At 49.3% G+C, this 19,525-nt stretch overlaps 11 protein-coding genes across 11 annotated transcripts; 4 read left to right on the top strand and 7 right to left on the bottom strand.

Moving 5' to 3' along the window:
* Positions 1 to 112: 112 nt before the first annotated feature.
* Positions 113 to 664, top strand: N7506_010320 (CVNH domain-containing protein; the record flags this gene model as incomplete). Its single annotated transcript, XM_056959613.1, has 4 exons — positions 113 to 316; positions 376 to 386; positions 444 to 559; positions 624 to 664. The coding sequence occupies 4 exons, from the start codon at positions 113 to 115 to the stop codon at positions 662 to 664; spliced, it is 372 nt and encodes a 123-aa protein (XP_056809003.1).
* Positions 665 to 957: 293 nt separating this feature from the next.
* On the bottom strand, positions 958 to 2,866 carry N7506_010319 (uncharacterized protein; the record flags this gene model as incomplete). Its single annotated transcript, XM_056959612.1, has 4 exons — positions 958 to 1,597; positions 1,651 to 1,718; positions 1,777 to 2,429; positions 2,497 to 2,866. The coding sequence occupies 4 exons, from the start codon at positions 2,864 to 2,866 to the stop codon at positions 958 to 960; spliced, it is 1,731 nt and encodes a 576-aa protein (XP_056809002.1).
* Positions 2,867 to 3,202: 336 nt separating this feature from the next.
* Positions 3,203 to 4,276, bottom strand: N7506_010318 (uncharacterized protein; the record flags this gene model as incomplete). The annotated part of the gene is made up of 2 exons (XM_056959611.1): positions 3,203 to 3,861; positions 3,916 to 4,276. The coding sequence occupies 2 exons, from the start codon at positions 4,274 to 4,276 to the stop codon at positions 3,203 to 3,205; spliced, it is 1,020 nt and encodes a 339-aa protein (XP_056809001.1).
* Positions 4,277 to 4,881: 605 nt separating this feature from the next.
* On the bottom strand, positions 4,882 to 5,962 carry N7506_010317 (GILT family protein; the record flags this gene model as incomplete). Its single annotated transcript, XM_056959610.1, has 2 exons — positions 4,882 to 5,404; positions 5,493 to 5,962. The coding sequence occupies 2 exons, from the start codon at positions 5,960 to 5,962 to the stop codon at positions 4,882 to 4,884; spliced, it is 993 nt and encodes a 330-aa protein (XP_056809000.1).
* A 1,902-nt stretch (positions 5,963 to 7,864) lies between these two features.
* Positions 7,865 to 9,820, top strand: N7506_010316 (hexokinase family protein; the record flags this gene model as incomplete). Its single annotated transcript, XM_056959609.1, has 2 exons — positions 7,865 to 8,502; positions 8,602 to 9,820. The coding sequence occupies 2 exons, from the start codon at positions 7,865 to 7,867 to the stop codon at positions 9,818 to 9,820; spliced, it is 1,857 nt and encodes a 618-aa protein (XP_056808999.1).
* Positions 9,821 to 10,617: 797 nt separating this feature from the next.
* N7506_010315 (uncharacterized protein) lies at positions 10,618 to 10,872 on the bottom strand (the record flags this gene model as incomplete). The annotated part of the gene is made up of 1 exon (XM_056959608.1): positions 10,618 to 10,872. The coding sequence occupies one exon, from the start codon at positions 10,870 to 10,872 to the stop codon at positions 10,618 to 10,620; it is 255 nt and encodes an 84-aa protein (XP_056808998.1).
* Positions 10,873 to 11,241: 369 nt separating this feature from the next.
* On the top strand, positions 11,242 to 11,745 carry N7506_010314 (transcription initiation factor IIA subunit gamma; the record flags this gene model as incomplete). The annotated part of the gene is made up of 3 exons (XM_056959607.1): positions 11,242 to 11,282; positions 11,340 to 11,487; positions 11,599 to 11,745. The coding sequence occupies 3 exons, from the start codon at positions 11,242 to 11,244 to the stop codon at positions 11,743 to 11,745; spliced, it is 336 nt and encodes a 111-aa protein (XP_056808997.1).
* A 361-nt stretch (positions 11,746 to 12,106) lies between these two features.
* On the top strand, positions 12,107 to 13,335 carry N7506_010313 (uncharacterized protein; the record flags this gene model as incomplete). The annotated part of the gene is made up of 3 exons (XM_056959606.1): positions 12,107 to 12,266; positions 12,326 to 12,371; positions 12,423 to 13,335. The coding sequence occupies 3 exons, from the start codon at positions 12,107 to 12,109 to the stop codon at positions 13,333 to 13,335; spliced, it is 1,119 nt and encodes a 372-aa protein (XP_056808996.1).
* A 39-nt stretch (positions 13,336 to 13,374) lies between these two features.
* On the bottom strand, positions 13,375 to 13,890 carry N7506_010312 (uncharacterized protein; the record flags this gene model as incomplete). Its single annotated transcript, XM_056959605.1, has 2 exons — positions 13,375 to 13,743; positions 13,816 to 13,890. The coding sequence occupies 2 exons, from the start codon at positions 13,888 to 13,890 to the stop codon at positions 13,375 to 13,377; spliced, it is 444 nt and encodes a 147-aa protein (XP_056808995.1).
* Positions 13,891 to 16,860: 2,970 nt separating this feature from the next.
* On the bottom strand, positions 16,861 to 18,399 carry N7506_010311 (uncharacterized protein; the record flags this gene model as incomplete). Its single annotated transcript, XM_056959604.1, has 1 exon — positions 16,861 to 18,399. The coding sequence occupies one exon, from the start codon at positions 18,397 to 18,399 to the stop codon at positions 16,861 to 16,863; it is 1,539 nt and encodes a 512-aa protein (XP_056808994.1).
* Positions 18,400 to 18,946: 547 nt separating this feature from the next.
* On the bottom strand, positions 18,947 to 19,374 carry N7506_010310 (uncharacterized protein; the record flags this gene model as incomplete). The annotated part of the gene is made up of 2 exons (XM_056959603.1): positions 18,947 to 19,305; positions 19,368 to 19,374. The coding sequence occupies 2 exons, from the start codon at positions 19,372 to 19,374 to the stop codon at positions 18,947 to 18,949; spliced, it is 366 nt and encodes a 121-aa protein (XP_056808993.1).
* Between the last annotated feature and the right edge of the window lie 151 nt (positions 19,375 to 19,525).

The following is a 19,525-nucleotide window of genomic DNA, read 5'->3' as shown; positions in this document are numbered from 1 at the left end:
GAATGAGAGGTGTCCCTTTTCAAACTGGTATCTTCTCATCATATCTATTCAACAAGACACAGTCCCCAGTACATTACCAAGCTCCACGATTCTCCGATAAATTACCACCACAATGCTTTTTCTCAAGGCTTTTGGACTCCTACCCTTCGTGGCCATGGCTCTGGCTGGCTCGTCGAAATTTGCCGACACATGCCAGGATATTGATGGCGAAGGCACAACCCTTCATGCACAGTGTCAGGAGAGAAAGGACGGTCAATTGCAGTCGAGTACATTGGACTTGAACCGGTGCCTCAAGAATGACAAGGGCAAGCTTAAGGTAAGAGAACCTGGGGAACTTAGAACGTTCCAAGACTGACACAGCTAACCCCGGAATAGTGTGGAAAGAAGTGAGTTGAATACTGGAAATAGAACATCGTCCTTGGAAAAGTGACCTAATTTATCAGTGGCAATTATTCCGGATCTTGCATCAACTGTACTCTCCGTGGGACGGCCGACTTTTCCTGCCAGTGCCGGAACTCCGAGCGCGAGCATGATTATGTCAATACTGTCATCGACTTGAGTGAGTCCACAGTGCTTTATCATATCCCTATATCTTCATCAAGCTAATATAATGGACCCGAAAGACAAATGTGTTGCCAACAACCACGGCGAGCTTCGTTGCTAGATGAGCATGATGCACAAAGCTCCATGAATGTTGATTCGAACGAACTAAACACATGCAGTGAATTGGAGATGTGCTAGTGGACTGAAGAATTATGAAGTCATGAAATTGCTGGAACTCGAGCATAGGTAACGCAAATATACGTGCGAACTGAAAGAATGACTGAATGAAGCTCTGTTTATCGTTCCAACGTTGCGTCCTCGGGAAAGGCGTTCTGAAAATGATGCTTCCAAAAGTCATTATCCTTTTCTGATGGCCATGACAGTCCTGGAACTGCCATTGTTCCAACATTTGGATTATATCATATAAACAAGACCTCTATCGCCAGTAGATTGATCGAGATCCTTCCTCCTTCCACCACCCATGAGCTCATCTTGCTCTTCACCCTGATCTGCAGGACCAGCCTGTTCAATAATAGTATAAGTAGTCTCGGCAGCAGCACGGTTCATTCGCTGGAACATAATCCGCAATCCTATGGCCAAAAGCGCCACAACAACCATAAAGAATGAACATATCGTCATGCCACGAATATACCATGGCCCATCTGACTCTGGATAAAGTCTGGTTCCAAGGAGAGGGCCACACTGACCGATGATGTTGAGAATAACAATGCTTGCACCCTTGCCTTCCTTTTCAACTCGATTATCCATTGACCAGGTGATGACAATGGTGATTGCAGAGAAGAACCCAGCCGTAGCTGGGTAGACACAGAAATATCGAATGAGCGTATGGAGCCACTGCGGCAAGTGCGCATGGGAATATCCAGTTACTGCAATGGTCAAGTAGGAAAGGGAGGAAACAAGGGCATGGCCAATAAGATACGGGCTGCGGGACCGACTGCGATCCGAGGCATATGCGGTGATGAGAACCACGACGAATGCAACGAGATAGGGTGGCGCGGAGAGAGCCTGGGCTTGAAGCGGTGTATAACCCATACTAACGCGAGATATTAGCAGAACTCGGGGGTTGAAGGCCGTTGAGATACACACTCTAGAATGATGGTAGGCAAAAAGACGGGCATGGAGCTGAAAGCAACGTTACAACTGAAAAACATCAACTGTGGGAGATCAATGGTCAGAACTTTGATATGTATTGCAGACAGCAGAGAATTTTACCGCAGCCATGTACGCCTTTGGGTCCGATGCCGTCTTTAAAATTTCACGCCAATTGAATCGACTTCCACGGGACTTTTGATAGTCGACCTTGCTCTCGAGACGCTTCTGAGCCACCATCCTCTGACGAGGGGTAAGAAATACCGCGCGATCAGGCGAGTCGGGTATCAAGAACCAAGCAAAAACAGCCACGATCACACTGGGGAAACCTTCAACGAGAAACAAGGTACGCCAAGGCGAGATTGGACCATTGTTGCTGGTTTTCACGATCAGGTAGGCTAGACTACTAGCGAACGATGTTGCAAGCGGTGCCGCCGAGATGAACAATCCATTTCGGAAAGCCAGCTCGTGGCGCTGATAAAACAAAGATAGGTAGAACGGGACGCCTGGAGCAAAAGCAGCTTCGGTGATCCCAAGCAAGGCACGGAGCACCATTAACCCTTCAAAGGAAGTTGCTAGACACTGAAATGATGCAATAAGTCCCCATCCACATACACACAGCGAGATGTAGATATGTGGAGGCACAACACGGTACATAAGTGTCATCCATTCGAACAGAATGTAAGTGATATAAAAGGAGGTGAGTAGCCATTCATATTGTGACGAGGAGAGTTTGAGATCATCCTTAAGTCCAGCGATCTTTGCGTTTCCGATATCTGGGAGCACAGTCAGTAAAACTGCAGGAAGAGAGCGTGCTTCACACGGGAGAATGGCCAAGCGTACTGGAGCGATCCAAGAAGGAGAGCAAATAGAGAAGGGCCAGGAAAGGGACCAGCCGTCGATCGAACCTCTTCACTACCTGACTCTCCTCTTCTGGCGTATAATTTGGCGCTGCACCGGCATTCGGAAGCTTGCCTTCGAGCTCTTCGCTTTCGTTGTATCTGCTCTCGTTTTCGATATCGGAGAAAGCGTCGCCAACGTCCGGATAGTCCTGGAAGTTGGTTTGTACGCGCAGCGGTAGGATCGGGGACTTTGCAGGGCCGGATTCTGGTATTTCTTCTTCTGATCCGTAGGAAATCGGGGTAAAACGCGGGTTCGAGGACGTGCTTGAGCTCGTGGAGGGCGGGTGCCCCGCTGTGTGGAGGCCGGCCATACTTGAAGAGACAGCACAGCCTTCGATAAGTCTCAAACGCGGAGCCTATGCAATATATTCTCCATCTAGGTCTAGGTTGACCGCAAGCTTCTATAGAGCTCCCCCTCGATTCGCAGGTGACCGCTGTTGATCATCCGTCTGAAATTGTTATGTCATCAACACACGTGGGAACTGCCGCTAAACCAATAATGGATTAGCGTTGAGCTTGGATCTATGGACGATCCTGGGGTTGAAAGTGCCTACTTTGACGTCCCTGGGGCGCGTGGTATACCTATCTTTGAGTGGGCGAGACTGCCTGTTGACTGGAGATTTCGATTCATTGCTACATATCTCAAATTACGCGACTGGCAAATCTGTTTGGGGCTTTCGCTGAAGCACTAGCAGGAACACAAAACACCTCCCTCCGGAGTCTGAACGCCTGTTCTCAATGAATAATGCGCCCAATAAACTGGATTTAGGGGCGGTAGGAGTCAACACCCCGGCCGTGGTTCCATCCAGTCTTTGGTACATATCGGTCCCAGCGATCGTTTCTGTCACTTCCCCGTAGGTCTCTCCATAATATCCGTAAGGTCGGTAGGGGCTGGGGCTGGGGCTGCCATGAAAGCTGCTGTCCTCACGCTCGAATTTGCGCTTGCGACCACCTGCGAGCTTGTCTGCATGGGCTTTGCTAGACTTCACGGTATCCTCGAGTTCCTGAATCAGATCGTGATCCTTGTCTACATTCTTCAGGTAACGGAGGAGGTTCTCGGCGGTGTCACGAAGGAAGCGGACGCTGTTGGTTTTCTTGTCGTGGGTTTCGGTTACCTCCAGTACATAGTAGTCTTCCTTGGCCTTTTGGTAAGTTTCGACCAGTCTATCGAGATGGCGAGGCTTTGAATCTTCGGAGTCACGGGTCGAGTCGGTAGCCTGGGTGCTAGCATTATCGTGGTCGGTAGACTTGATTTCTTCCTCTCCAGCGGTCAGGTTTGAAAGAGTTGGGATCTCCGAGATGGGGCCTATTCTGTCGTGTTAGATGAGAAAGGTAAAATTTCGTTTTTCTGTCGGCTTACCGGCGTCAAGAACACGCTGGGCCGCCAGGTTGGCAGCCAGGCAAGCTTTGATCTCTCCATCTGAGACACAGTCTTTGGTTCCGAGGAACTCAGCCATGTAAAATTCGAACAGACCATAGGATTGCATGGTATGTCCATTGTCATAGAGACGAACAAGAGCAGCATCAAAGATTGTGATTTGGCCATCCTCGGATTTCTGCGATCGTTGACGAATGGCTTTCACCTGACGCCTCAGCCCATGGAAGAACAATCGAGAGTTGTCTCGGTCCCCAAGAAGTTCGTGAAGGGCTTCACTTGGATGCATAACTGCACTCCACTTGAGATACACGCTGTCCCTCTTGCTGCGGAGACTGCGCGCCATGGCGATCAGACTTTGTAAACAAAGTTTAGTAATGTGAAAGCGATGCGAGGTGATGCATGCCACAATACAGACGCAAGGCCCGAGAGTAATTGTATAGCACCCAGAGGACTTACCCTGGTTGGATTGAACGTAAAGACACAGGTATCAAAACGCGTCGAAGCCTTGCAGGCAGATTGGAAATGGCTATCAGAGCGATCTCACGAACGGGAGAGAGTAGAGAGGATGAGGGCGAAAAGCGAAGGAAAGGGGGAACAAAAAGCCCTTTGAAAGCTAATCGAGCAAAGTGGAAGTCGGCGGGTTCGCTGCTACACGTACCCTCAAAAAGGTGCTCAGAGACTGGTAACACATCCAAGATTCCACCAACTAGGCTGTGAAAGTCATTTTTCAGCGACAAGGTTATACCCAAGTGATTTGACCGGACAACATTGGATGGACTTCCACAAGATTCTTCTCTGAGCAAGCAAAAGCTTTGTATTACGTTGACTCCATCTTAAATGTTAGTCGTTTTCGTATTAGTGTAAGTTTGAATCTCGTGGGGAATCATCAGTTGCATTGAGAATTATATCCTATCGTATAGGCATGAGCGAATAGGATGCGATCAGGTCTTAGTTCCTCTCCTTGTAAAGCTTCTCTACCTGATCAACAAGGGTTGAAGGTTGGGCGCCCTGACTATTCTGGCCGCAATCTTTCCATTCATCGTTGTCACGGACGCACCAAACAGTGTCATCCAGGCGGACAGTACAGCTGGTCTTGACACCAAGCTTTTCGCCGCGGGTGGCGCTCTCACGCAGGAGGGCAATACCGCTGAGAGGTGGGCTATCATCTCCACCGTCGTCTGGGTCGTCATTCTGCTGGCTTGCGCATTTGTTGAGGGCATCAAAGTCGATACCAAATTCCATGGCACACTGGTGTACAAATTCGCGTTCTGGTATCTGGGCGAAGTCGTTGATTAAGCAATTTGCAAATCCTAGTGAGCGGACAATAGGGGTCCGAGGGTATTGAGGCGGGAGTGTTGTGTCGTCCATAGCCGCAGGGAATGGAAGATTGGCTGCGCAGAGCAGGAGCATATCACCAATGCATTCCCCAGGACCATGCTTGCATTCTATCTCTTCTGTGTTCGGTGAAACACTGATAGCAAAAGAAGTCATTAGTGGAAGGCTCCAAATAAAGGAATGATGTAGAATGCGAATCAGCCTTTTCGTAGATTATTGCTTACCTAGCAATGAACGAAAGCCTGAAGTCAACTTTGTCATTAACCTTCTCCATTGCAGGAAGAACCAGGTCTTGTAAGCAGGCTTTCGCATCTGGACATTTGCTCATTATGTGAGCTTCCAGCGGGATCTTGATCTGCCCCAGTGACTTCTGTCCGTCTGGGGTAAGAGATGCTAGATTCGCCCCATGGTTACCGTTTTCAATGTAGCCAGAAGTCCCATCAAGACTGTCTTTTTGGGGGCGCGCGTTGTGATGTGTGTCACACGCGGGAGAGGGCTTTAAAAGAAGTAGGTAGTAGCCGATGAGGAACACCACAGCGATGCACAGGCGGCGTATAAATGTGGCTGTGGTAGGTCGCGTTCGTTGCTGGTCTTGGTCAAATCCGACTGACTCGCCAAATACCTCCTTGGAGTGGCTCGGTAGTTTCTCCATGATGGCTATGCGGCAGAGGTGACGTTGTTTTGATAAGATCATGTGGAGCGCGACCCGCGGGTAGACCGCCCCCATTACTAAGATCTCCCATCTGCCCGGTGGGCACTGGGAAGGAACCTCCAATGAGCTCACAGCCCTGTGGTTATTACTACGATGATTGTGGTTGGAGTAAACTTGACACCCGGTTCCCTCCTAAATGCCTAAATTCATGCCCAGGAATATGGTCACCGAGGCCATATTCATCAAGGCTCCGACCTCGGAGAGATGCCTCTCGTTTCAAAGTCAGAGGCACTAGGGTAGCCTGCCCTCTGCAGGAATGGTCTGTTGGCCAAGCCACATTTGCTAAGAATTGCGTGCTTGGGATACTCGTTACTGCACAGGTGAGCAAATTCAAGTTAAGTGCTCTTATCGAAGCCCTGCAGGGCTTATGTTCAAGAGGGAACTTTCCGGTCGATTCACGGGGAGCGGGTGACCAATTCCGGATAGCCCTGGAAGTAAGCAAACGCGATAGCGCCGACAAGGCTCAACTCAACTCGAATAATGGTGGCTTCCAAGGTCCCAATGAATAATCGAGGAGCTCAGAGCTAGTTCGCGGAATATATCTGTGTCTGGATACGGGCATGTCCGGCCCCCATCACCACGCGAGCGCCATGGGTATATCAAACGAGGCGAGGATCGTATCGAGCGAATGATCTTTGAGCTGATCATTGAGCTCGGTGCCTAGGCCGGGGGATCCTGGAACCCCGCCATTCAATGTCTCGTCGTATAGGGAGGCACTCTGACCCTCCACTCGTGCATTTCCAAACGCCTCGCAGCCTCGTGTGTTTCGTTTAATCCCCAGACTGCCAAGAATGGCGTCTAGACCAGGATGGGTTCGGCACAAACAATCGCGCACTAAGCAAGGTCATGTACGGAGTATCAAGTCGTCGGTCTCAAGTACTTCGTACATTTGTAGGGTTACATAGTGGGATACAAGTGTGAAACACCACATCGCGGCTGGAAATGATTTAGCTCATAAAATGGGCCTGAAGCGGGGAGATGAGAGATGAGATTTCAGAAAATGTCATCCATAAAGTTTCAACCTAATGGAAAGACAACTGCCGGGATTTCCAACCTGTCCCGCACAAAACGAATAGCGTCGCATCGCCTCGTCTCGTCCGATGGTCGCATCTCGCTCATCTTACACGTTTAGTTCTGTCTCTCTTCAATCTCCTCGCTGGTTCTTGTCTTTTCTTTGATATCATGATTATTACTATTTGATCCATCTGATACCCTAGCTGCTCCACTCTCCGACTGTTCTCGTCCCGATCAGCGCATAACTCAGTTTAAGCTAAAAAGGTACCTGGATTTGGATTTAAATTATCGCCAACCATTTCTCATTTGAACTTGAGTTGTTCTCTTGTTTTTACTTTTTTTCTCTCTCTGTTTTTTTTCTCGCTCTGATCCTGTCTTAAGCAGGGAGCTATACACTCCCATTGAGCAACTCCTCCAGGGCATCTAGGGATATTTCTCCTCAGAGGTCTTATATAGTCCTCATCCCCCAAGATCCATTATTTGTTTCTGCACGATCAGCGCATACCAAAATTCCAGGGTACGTAAAGCAAAGATGGCGGATTGGCATGATCAGCGTGTTTTCTGTTTTCCCCCGCAGCCGGATTATCGCCCTGCAGACCGCGTCACCGAAATGTTCCTTTTACCCTTAATTGCAACCTCACTAACCCAAGACCCAGTTGCGACTTTAGCTTAGGCACTATAGTGGCCCTAGCATCGTGTCTCCACAATTAAAGGATTTTAAGGATATGCTTATGCCCTGTCGGTCCTAAACATTCCAAAGCTTCCACGTCACTGTTGAAAACATAGCGGCTCTGTCCGCAAGGGAACATTATTATTCTGCCTTTGGGAATCGGCGAATCCGAAAAATACATCCTCACCAAAAACCTCACCATGGCCTCTGTCGATTCTAAATCATCGAGAAAAGACGAGGACGAGGAGTCCAATGTCATACATGACGACTTGAATGAAGATGAGGAACAAGAGCACTCCAGCTCGGAGTTGGACGCCGTCCAACAAGAATTCTTAGCGCATCATCAACAGCTGGAAGAATTCCTGTCGCCGATCTCTTTGAATGAGGGATTGCTGTATAAGCTGGCCCGGCGGTTTTCCGCAACCTACCGCAACCTGGCCTTAACATCAGACCAGCAATTTTTACCGACTCCTGTCACCCAATTACCTACCGGCCGGGAGACCGGCCGCTACTTGGCCATCGATGTCGGAGGCAGTAATCTCCGAGTTGCATTTATCGAGCTGCTTGGCGACGCTGTTGATTCTGATGTTCGTCCAACAGACGCCACGGAGGAGTCGCATGACACAATCCGCAAGGCTCAGCGCCCACGAGTGAAGCAAACGCTCGAGAAGGCGTGGCCTATCCAGGAGCATTTAAAGTTGGACAAAGCAGAAGATCTATTCTCTTGGATCGGTGATTGTATCGCGGAGGTGGTGGCCGAAAGCCTATCCTCGGATGCAACCAAGAAGGATATTCCTACCGAATTAGACATGGGTATCACATTCAGTTTCCCTATCATGTGAGTGATATTCCATCTATATCTTCGGGCTGTGATAGGTTGGGATCTCAGGTCCTTTCTGTCGGCTCGTGTTCGTCCTCTTTATTTACCAATATTTAGGCAAGAGTCGCTCGCAGAAGCCACACTGATGCCCATGGGCAAGGGTTTCGCTATCTCATCAAATCTCAATCTCGGCAATATTCTTCTGAATGGCTATGAAAAGCATACGAGACGACCGGATGATGATGACGAACCATCCTCTAAACGCCGGAAGCTGTTCGCACTTCCCAAGCTCAAGATCCAGGCAATAACCAATGATACTGTGGCGACTCTGGCGTCGTTGGCATACAAGGTAAAATCCTTGCCGAATAGTCGAGTAGCCATGGGTATCATTGTGGGCACTGGCTGCAATGCAACGATACCAATGAAGCTCGACTCTCTGCACGAATCAAAAGCTAAGAGCGTCCACGCAATGGAGCCAAACGCCGTGGAGACGGTTGTGAACACTGAATGGACCATCGCGGGCGCTGCACCGCCACTACAAGAGCTCGGGGTCACCACAAAATGGGATACTGAGTTGGACAAGGCTTGTAAACCCCCGGGGTTCCAACCCTTTGAATACATGACTGGCGGTCGGTACATTGGAGAACTGGTTCGCTTGATTCTGTTTGACTATCTGACTACAGTCGTTGGATTATCAAAGCGCGCCTTGCCGGCAAACCTCATCCAAGAATACGCCTTGACGACTACCTATATATCCAACAACGTTGCCAAAGCCCGATCTGACCCTGAACTTGCCAAGACCTTGAATGAATCACTTCCACCTCCCGAGAGCAGCGATTGGCGCTGGGATGCTCGAACAGCCGGGGCCTTCCGAAAGGTCGCCCGTACAGTACAGAGACGATCAGCCGGGCTGATCGCAGCTGCAGTTGTCGGCCTACTAGCATGCGCGCGTGAGATTGAACTCAAGGAAGACAGCAACACTAACACACCTGATGTTGCTGCTTCGCCGAAGAATGAAGAAGTTGTCGGCGCACTGGATGCTGCTGCCGCAAGCCTTCAGTCGACTGGTAAACATGCGGCTCACGAATATGTTGTCCCGGTTATTGAGCCCATCAAGGTCGATTGGAATTCTGGACCCGAAGAACTGGTTGTGGCATACACCGGTGGCATCATTCAGCATTATCCTCAATTCAAAGAGATGTGCCAGCAATATATCGATCGCCTTATCATGCGAACAGGTCCACAGCGTGGCGCCAAGTCTGTTTTCCTACGAGAAGCATCCGATGGTGGTGTCATTGGAGCTGGTGTTCTGGCTGGCATGGTTGTTCGCAAATGAGCATCGATGGGTTAATTCAGGTCTTTAATAAGCTTGTTATTTTTGAGTTTTTGGAGGGAGGTGCGAAATGAGAACGCGGTTCGGTTTTAGGCGTCAGTGGACTATTCTGAACTTTGAACGTGATTCGGCAGCCATGGCATATAAATGAGACTTGATTAATTGCGGTGCTCCCGACAATATTTCGCTGCTCTGCGACTAGAACCGCGCCATTGAACTATTTATACACCTCTTACCTCTTGTCCTCCCAAAACAAGATGCACGCAAACCTCGTCCAGATGAGTGTCAACTAGTTGATATAAGCGCTACCTCAAATGAAGATCATGCCCTAGAAGGGCTTTGGCTGCCCAGGTGATCTCTTTCGCGGCAGCGAAATGGTTCCCTGGAAATGAGAGAGGTGCTCAAATGAGCCTGTCTAGTATGTTGGCCAACCACATGACTTCGACGGTGCTAGGATCAAGAGGTCGCGAGAGAACAGCGCATCTGCTTGCGCGTTCGGTCCTGTTCACGCAATTGCAATCGTAATCGGGGAATGCACTTGACGACGCATGGCTCTCCACACACATCAACCCAACGTCATATGAATTGTGCTCATACCGGAAACAATTCCTGAAAGAGCGAGCCGAGAGAAGGCGAGAGGTTCCTATGTTCTCCCTAGAAACCAAGTCAGGTTGATGCGGATTGCATATGCCACAAGTTGCGAGGTAATCAGCGCTGACCCTCCCGTCAAACGCAGAGTTTTTCCGTGAGATGGTAAACATCATGTTGTCTTTGCTGGTGCTCCAATCCGACTAATTGTTTCAAATCAATCGGAACATGTTGTTTCGTACACCACGCTTCATGGCATTAGGCTTGCCATCTTCGTATTCAATGCCAGAAGCTCCTCCTTCTCCAGACATTTGTTCGAGTCGTTCACGAAGCTCGGCGTCAGCTTGGGAGACTGTTTTGCCCTTGAAAGGCAGGGAGCGGCTTTCATCGTTATTTTTGGGGGCCTTCCCACGTTGAAGGTCTCCCTGTTTAGGCTGATCTGATCTGGTAGGATCTTGAATCCCCATAAAAAGCTTCAGTGTTGGCCTTTGCTGAATGTACGACTGACATACCTTGAGGGTTCGATAACTGGGGCGAAGTTGTATGTAAGGGCCGCCAATTAGAAACAGACACCTGTCTAAGAAATGACTTGATTCCAATGGTTTGGAATATTGCGCGTCCTGAGGCCATGGTCGTGAGTATGGATGTTTCTGCGGTTTCGTGTTTTGAGTCCAGTTTCGATTCTTGGCCTCTGACGCAATTGAATGTAGATGGAGTGCACGTGACCAATGTCACGTGCAGTCGAGCGCCCCCGCGATTTCACGGGGATCGATGAACTCTCCGTTAGCACTTCCCCTGTGTTTCTATCGACAGGTCTGCCATCCATACCTCACACGATGGCATCAGTAGCTTACTATGAGCTTTACCGTGGGAGCAGGTACTATACCATTTGAAGCAGATTCAAGGTTCTAGAGCTGACTCAAAGAAATCCCAGCCTCGGGTTGTCTCTCACCGATACACTCGATGATTTGATCAATGAAGGACGCATTGAGCCTCAGTTGGCGATGAAGATCCTGGGAACTTTTGACAAAGTCGTCACCGAAGTTCTCGCAGACAAGGTCCGGGCGAGACTGACCTTCAAGGTACTGACTCCATCTCTGTTACTTCGTTACTTGTTCTTGGCATTATGACAAAGATGGGCAATGAAACTGCCTGGGAGAAGTTGGCATGTGCTGATATTTGTCTTGCTTTAGGGCCATCTCGACACCTACCGGTTCTGCGACGAAGTTTGGACTTTCCTCATCAAGGATGTGTCATTCAAGCTGGACAACCAAACGACCGTCACTGCGGAGAAAGTCAAGATCGTCAGCTGCAACAGCAAGCGTCCTGGAGAGGCATAAATCGGTCTGCTATGGATACAGATACAGGCGTTTTACTGATTTTGTCAACTGGTCGCATAGGCGTTCTTTTGGCTGCACTATCTCTTTTCTGGGGGTAACAGGCGTTTACGGTGGTTTGAGCTCTTACAACTTTGCATTGAAATGTCCTCAGAGGCTTAGATACCCTAAAGAATGAGGTTACAACACAATTCACGATATGCTGCCATTTCGTAGTTGATCAACCAAACTTTAGGTTGTCATGCGGGATGACCTCACACGTTCATCTTTCGCCGTAGGTGCCGATCAATCCTTCCCTTCCCCAATCTCTGGCCCTGTCCCAATACGCCTTTGGTCCTCTTGATCATTGCTTCAGACCTCAATAATGCCTAGGGTCTTACCATGGCAGCGGTCCGGAACTGAGACTACAGTCAAGAAAGAAGCCACCCCAAGAAAGCGCGTCAAGACGGAGTCTGAGCTTGGCCGCGATCTCACTCCCAGGAACCCCCCGAGCTCACCGTCAAAGCGCGATTTCTTTCGATCTTGTGCGCATATCTTTGATTTGACCCTGAAATACACTCCAGCTGATAGTCACACTGCGCAGCTCAGTCCCCGCCATCCTCTCCCGTCAAACAATGTCCCCCCGAAGAGTGCGACCGGGCCTGATCAATTCAATATGATCGATAACTGACATATGCTAGGTTTTTAATACCGGGTTTTGACCGGGATGATATGTGGGTTATGGTTGAGGACGAGTTCTATGCTGTCGCGCAGACATACACGCAACACCTTCACTATGCGGAGTATAGGAGACGAAGGAAGGAAGTGAAAGAAAGACACTCTACACTTGCAGCAGAAACCGAGCGACCCACGGACGAACGCACCCCTCTCCCGAGAGACGTTGAAAGGCGGAAAGAGAGTGAGGCCTTCAGGGAGAGACAAAAGGTCGGGCTTGCACAGGTTGCAAACGAGCCTCCGAACAAAGACGGCGACGACGGCGACGACGGCGACGATGACCAACTATGGGCCGGCACACACCTGCAAGATTTCATGTCGAGTCCACGGAAATCGCGCTCCCTGTTCGGTCTTCAATCGAGGAAGTCGTCTACTCGAGCTGCAGCGGGATTTGGACAGGTGCCTGTGGCAGCGTCGACTCGGGCTAGAGTGAACAGCACTGGCAGCTTTACTTCGGCAAGCAGACGCCCAGCCATTGAGGCGATCGAGATAGACGAGGAGACTGCATCAGACTCGGACGATGATTTGGACCTTGAAGCTCACCAGGTGATGGCCCCTCCACCGAGGAGATCACAATCAGCAGTGCAACACAAAAGCACACCTCGACCTCATGATCAATCGCATCTACGGAATACGCCTACGCCAGATGTGAAACCCACACCACTCATTGCACGGCCCATTTCGACACCTGGTTTCAAGTCAAGGATGCAATCGCTTTTTGATGATTTAGATGATCTACCAGAGCCATCTGAAATCGAAAATAACACTACCTTTAACGCCAACCAAGTCTCCGTGAAACAGCAGCCTGACACAGCCGAACATAACAATTTAGACCCAAAAAAGCACCGGCACAATGAAGTGCCCACATTCTTGGTGTGAAAGCCCGAGGCAGCCGCTGCCTATCCACAAGTTGCGAGTTCAATTGACCCGGGGTCGCATCTCTTCTACCGCGATGTTATCGGCACTCTGTTCATGGGGCGCTGTTGATCTCGATTTCCACCAGTGAAGCGCATTCAAACGCTTGCGGATGCGGTTTGTGATAGTCTCACGCTCAGTCTGCGCGCGTGGCCTTGGAGCCTGCTCTTCGTTGACGATGGTAACGGCATCATCTCGATCGTTGTCTCGTCTTTCTCCACGGTCGTTGTATGACTGTCCTGCGACGTCAAGGTCCTGTGTTTCAGTGGTCAGATTGGGTCGCTCTGTCGCATTTTGGCTGGGCGAAAGGACTGACTCGGCATCAGAGAAGCACGCGGGCAATTCTTCTTTGCGAAAGTTGGTTGGAGGACCCTGCACCGAACATGATCATTAGCGAACCGAACTCCTTTTGCTGTGCCAATATCCAAGACGTGCGCGACTTACGATCTCGATGACCCTTCCTCTTTCACGCTTGAAAGGCGCTCTCACACACCGGAAGATCTGCCGGAAACATTCCATGTTGTATGGATGGATAGCTTTCGATCTGATTTGAGGCTGCCGCGCAAAGTTTTGATGACGAGCTTTGCAGTTGGTGGAGGTCTAGAGAAATGCCGATTTCACTCGGGTGTTCAGTGGATGAAAACAAGGAGACTCAGCAACACAAAGGTGACGCTCTGGGTGAAACAAATTTACAACGAGTGACAATGCGAAAAGAACGAATAGGGGGAGAACACCCAAATAAAGCAACAAGAAAGAAATATGTTTTGATGTTCTACACCATGAAGGCGTGTTGGTGTGATGATAAACTGAAAGACAAGGCCGGGCGGGCACATATATATGAATGTATGTCAATTTACCCGCAGCTGAAGTATGCACACCAAGCTATTCCCGGCCTGTCAAGGATTGACTGATCCACAGTCTCGCCCAGGTTGAACTAGGCGACAACCGGACCTTTGGCATGGACAGGACTGACAGAACTGCCGCCATTGGCTACGGATTCGTTCCCTTTCTCAGTCTGTGACACATTCCAATCTGGCAGTCCGCTCCTTCGTTGGCTGTGGATCCTCCCCTGGGCGGCTCAAATCCTCGTTATTGGCTACAAGGAACAGTTTCTCGAGGTCGAATGCTCGGAGTTTCTAATTAACCTTCTCCGGCTTCTAGTACGCATGCAACTTCTGAATCATTTATCCGATATTGGCTGCAATTGTTAAAGATACCATACATACTCCGTACATACTACCACGATCCCCTGCACAACAGCGGCTGCAACACGGCAGATGAAGATCATATGAAATACATAGACTGCATGCTGCAGGGAAGAAAATGTTGGCGTCGGAACATGCATATTGGGCACTTGATCTTCCGTGGAGCAGGTGGAGACGCGCTAGACCAAAGGGGCAAAAGGAACTGTTCCAACGAAGCTACACGAGTATAGCCCCCATTCCTCGGGTCCCTTTCAAACGAACGCCAGAGCGAAAGTGATTTTAAGTCGGCGATCATTATGTATAACCAAACGGTGCCAGGATGACTGGGCGTCGATCTGGGCGGCGCCCGCCTGTCGGGTCGGTTGCGTGCATCAAGAACCCTGCGAAGCTCGGGGGGACGGCAACCTTTTCCCCTGTACTTCTGGGGAGCACTTTGTGTTCTTCCCTTTCATGCAAGCCACTGCATGTAAAATTTGACGCCTCTTTGCCTCGTTCATCTTGCCTTTGTCTCGGAACTTTGGTCTAGATGGAACCCGGTTCCCGGCAATGTAATTTTAGATAGAATCTCGGGTCTACAATCGTCGATCCTTAATCCTGCAGCCGTGCCGATCGATCATGGACTTTTTGCTGACAGGGATGATCTTAAGAACTATCTCGTCACCCTGTACTCCGTACTTCGTACCCCGTTCGGGAAATATGTGACGATACATAGTATTGCCTTTTATCAGAGACATTCAGCCGTGAATCGACATTTTATACGCAGCGCAGAATATTCAATACGTCAAGGAGTTGTTTTCACAGGCAATTGAATTCATTTTGTTTAAGATTTTTGGGGGAGTATCAAATTATTGACCTATTGGTGGACTCTGCCTCCTATAGTTGTAACACATGTTCCAGTCTCATTGACAATGCCGGACGGGAGTGGGCTTCGCGACCCCGTACTTATTTCTATTATCATTTTGCAAATTACTAAATCCCCTCAGAAATCCCATGTCTTCAGACATAACACATGAAACCTTGCGGGTTCATGCGAGGCCCGGGAATGGTTTGCGCGCATCTCCCTTGCGTCGGAGTAATGTTGACTTAAACAATATCTCGCAAAAGGCTAGCTCGGGTTTGGCGCGTCAATTTCGCGTAGGAACACATTCCAGTACCATCAATTTGACCAGGGGTAAGATAAGAACAGAGGATTAGCTCAGCAACTGGATTCGACTAGGCTCTAATCATTCAAATCTCCTGCTCTGGCCGTCTATGTCGCGGGAAAGTTGTGTAGACCCAGCTGAGCCCCAAACTCATTTCTTCCACAGGGATGAATAATTCATCATGTGTGCTTGGTTCACGCAAATTTTTCGGGTGACCATCAGTGATGTAGGCAATTGAAAGTCTATACCGAAGGTTTGATGAAGAGTATGTTGAGTTCTGCCTGGGTGGGTCCTACTGAATGCTTTTCTTTCCAATAATGACTGTGTAAGTAGTTAAGTCGTCTTATAATTGACTCATACTATTGCATACGTGTTATCATGATCATACGCAGTGTACGTAGTAAGTGGGTAGGTATCAGCCTGCAATGTTAGCTCTCTCTCCGACGCTCATTAATACCGTAGAACTGACCTCTGGGGACGAGCTTTATTGTCGGGGCTCTCCTCCTAGCACAAAGCAGTCAATATTTGCTTCGTTGGAGGCTTGAATGGAGGTCACCACAAACCACAGTTCCAACTCACGAGTAAGACCTTGAAAATGACCTTGGAAGTAGCAACAACCTTGGAACCTTCCAATGTTGGAACTTGAATCACTTTCGATCGCCCTGAAGTCGAATAATAGTACCATATCATTTTCTATGTCCGCGGGTGTGTCCTTACATTGAACTCCCGTCATCCCAGCATACTCCGTACTTCCAAGGTTGTTCCTCAAGCCCGCAGTGGGCAGCCTTCAAGGTTTCCAATGTTGATTCGGGAAGACTGGTACCTGGAATATTGGCTCAAGAGATCATTAGGTAGTGGCATCCATGGATCGTAAGAGGACTTCCAGGGTTGACCCCGAGATTACCTAGGTAGACATGGAAACGCATGTGGTAGGTAGGTAGTTGAATGAGTACATCCATGGATATATTTCGGAGCGTCTCATTGTCCTGATGAACGATCCCGGGAGAACATTGAAACTCCGTATGCTGTGAAGTAAGATAGGTAAAACCTTGGAACTTATATATTTTTATGTAAAGTTCACAATCATTATGCATGAGAGGTACCTATTCGTGTTTTCCTCCCACTTGGGCAATGCTAGCGACCTACCATGTTGGCACCCCTAGAGTTTTCCATATCCCAGAAACATCAGCGCCGCCCGCAATTTCCTCGGGGCTGGAGGGTCGATGGTACCACACAATGCCTTTCAGTTTATTGGGCGAGGGGTAGACATACATCATGTCGATGCGAGAATATATAGGAATCATATCATCAGGACCCAGACCAATGGATTCCTCTTTAATGAAATATTCCAGTACAGCGCTAGCTCCAGCCGAAGCCCAAAACCCCTCTCGTCGACGCGAAGATGAAATCAGACGCAGTGATTCTCGACGCGTGTGCCAGTCACGGCACCTGTGGGCAGAGAAATAAACCGGAGGCAAAAGCATGACTTTGGCGCAAAACAGCCCAGTCTGGCATTCTGCGGCCAGAAAGAGCATTGCTAATTCATTGATGCGTTGGAATTTTGGTAGGTAGGCGTCATAAAACATCTCATCTTGGCGACCATTGGCGTAAATAGCCATAAGATAGATGAACTCAGTCCACATCTGGATGAGCAAAAGGGGGGTTCTTTCTGCTGATGTGAGTATGCCTGCTGTGGCTAAGGCAAAGTTTTGGAGATGACCCTTCCAAGCATAGAGTCTCCCCATTATTGTAAGCGGAAGACCTTTCTTGTCTCCCGAAAACAATTCGGTAGCACTTTGAATCAAGGGAATCAAACGAGATCTTTTCCCGTTCGCAAGTCTGCAAGGAAAATTTGCTGAAACAAGTGAGCCTAACATGGCTAGCAGTCCCCGTGCAGTTCCTTCTTCTGCATCACCATCAGAGTACGTGTCGCAGGGTTTTGTGAAATTCTGCCAAATCGGTATGTGCACCTCTCCCAGCGCCGTTTCGCGACTTGAGAATGTCATTCGATGGAGTTGTAGGTCTTGGAACACACGCATGAGGATCGGCCCGGACGGGCTTCCGTCAAAATTGACTTTCTCCCATTCTAGAAGCAAGCGGTGGCCTGATACTAGATGTTTCATTACGGCTTTCACATCCTCTTGGAAAAGAGCAAGAGACACCAACGCAACACATGTAACAAGTACAGCCTCTCTGTGCGCACTGCTTGTCACATGCGAGTGTACTTTTGTCAAATTTTGCCGAAGAGAGGCGATAGCCTTGTTACATTGCTGCAATGGGAAGGAAGCGTCGTCTTCTGTGTCGGGATTCGAGTCGGACCTGGGAAAGGAGGCTATCGACAGTGAGTTTGACTTGAACTCGGATTTTGAAGCATTTCCCTCTTGTAAGAAATGCCAGTGGATGGCACTAATAGCAATTGTTGCATGTCGGATAGCGGGCTCTTCCTCGCTGACTTGGTGAATGAGTCGCTGCCAGAAGTCATCCACAATATTCCCGGCGCACTGACCAGATGTCGCAACACGAAATAATTGGAGATAATGACGTTCGGTAGGTGTGAGACCAGCTTGGCTTGGATCAGTAAGGCGTCGTGCGATAACATCGTTCTGCAGTCGACGCACATTGCGTGTCCGCCGGTCAGGAGTTTCTTTATATTCGCATATTCGGCGGGCTTTTATGCACATTAGACAAGTAGGATGAGTTTCATCGCACTTCTTGCGGCGGGCTCTTTGGAATCCACATCAGCAATTGCTTGAATGTTCCACTTTACCCAGCGGTCAACCTCCTGGACACGTACTTGCATGTCTGACAGCCCGTGCGCACCTTCGGGTGGCTAGCCCTTTTCCTGTGCTCCGCCCCTAGAATCATTGTGATCCCCGACAACCGAGAGGAGTTCGAAAATGCACGATTCAGCCTTGGGACTCAAGATGCCCCTATTGGCTTTGTGGATGGGGTTCACCGCCTCGAAGAGATTCTCCGAACGAGGGGGGCCATTTTTAAAGAGCCTCTTGGGACGCAGGTCGGCAAAGTGCAAAGTGGGCAAAGTGAGCTAAATTGGGCTGAAGTGATCGGCGAAGCCTAGCTCCGACCGAGCCTAGCAACGAACGTTTTCCAGTCCTAGATTTGAACAGTCCCAAGGTAAGACAGATCTAGCGATTCGTGTTGTTACTGGAGACATGAATTGTGTTCTAACATTAAAAAAAAAAAAAAAAATTAATATCGCTCCAAAAACTAATGATCCTCGTGAATCGTCTCGCTCCTTCGCTCCCGCCCTTTGTCATTCGAAGCGTCACTCGATTCGGATATTTCTGATCCATGTCGAGCCCGACGCGTGTCCTCTCCGTTTTCAAATGTCTCATGGAAGTGCGACGTCCGGCTTGTCAGGATATCATCGATTGAAGATGAAGCCCCCAGTGAAAGTGAGGACGGACGGCGGTGGTGACCCACAGGCCATGACCATTCCGAATCTGTCTCGGGGGTCATCGGTGAAATTGGATACGAGGATCCCCGCTTGGGGCTGAGCTGGGGAGTCATGTTGGGAGCAAAATAGGAGACATTGAAAGCGGTTGGCAATTCCACAGGCGATGAGTCTAAGGGAGAGACCATTGGTTAGTATTTCTCACCTGAGATAAGGTTGCGAGGGATTTCATACCATGCATCTCGTACACCTCGTCTCCCCGGATTCAACTGTGCCAGGGGTGATTGGCGAGACGATTGAATCTTGAATGCTCGAAGGTTCCGTTAGCGCTGATTGTGCCACTGAAGCATGTGCTATCGAGTGTTGGACTGTTGATGGCTGCGTTCTCGAGG

The sequence above is a fragment of the Penicillium brevicompactum genome (assembly GCF_028827555.1).
Source record: "Penicillium brevicompactum strain IBT 35665 chromosome Unknown utg000006l_segment0_segment0, whole genome shotgun sequence".
NCBI classification, from domain to species: domain Eukaryota; kingdom Fungi; phylum Ascomycota; class Eurotiomycetes; order Eurotiales; family Aspergillaceae; genus Penicillium; species Penicillium brevicompactum.
Note: the sequence above shows the minus strand (reverse complement) of the source record. Positions and strands in the feature narration are given on the sequence as shown.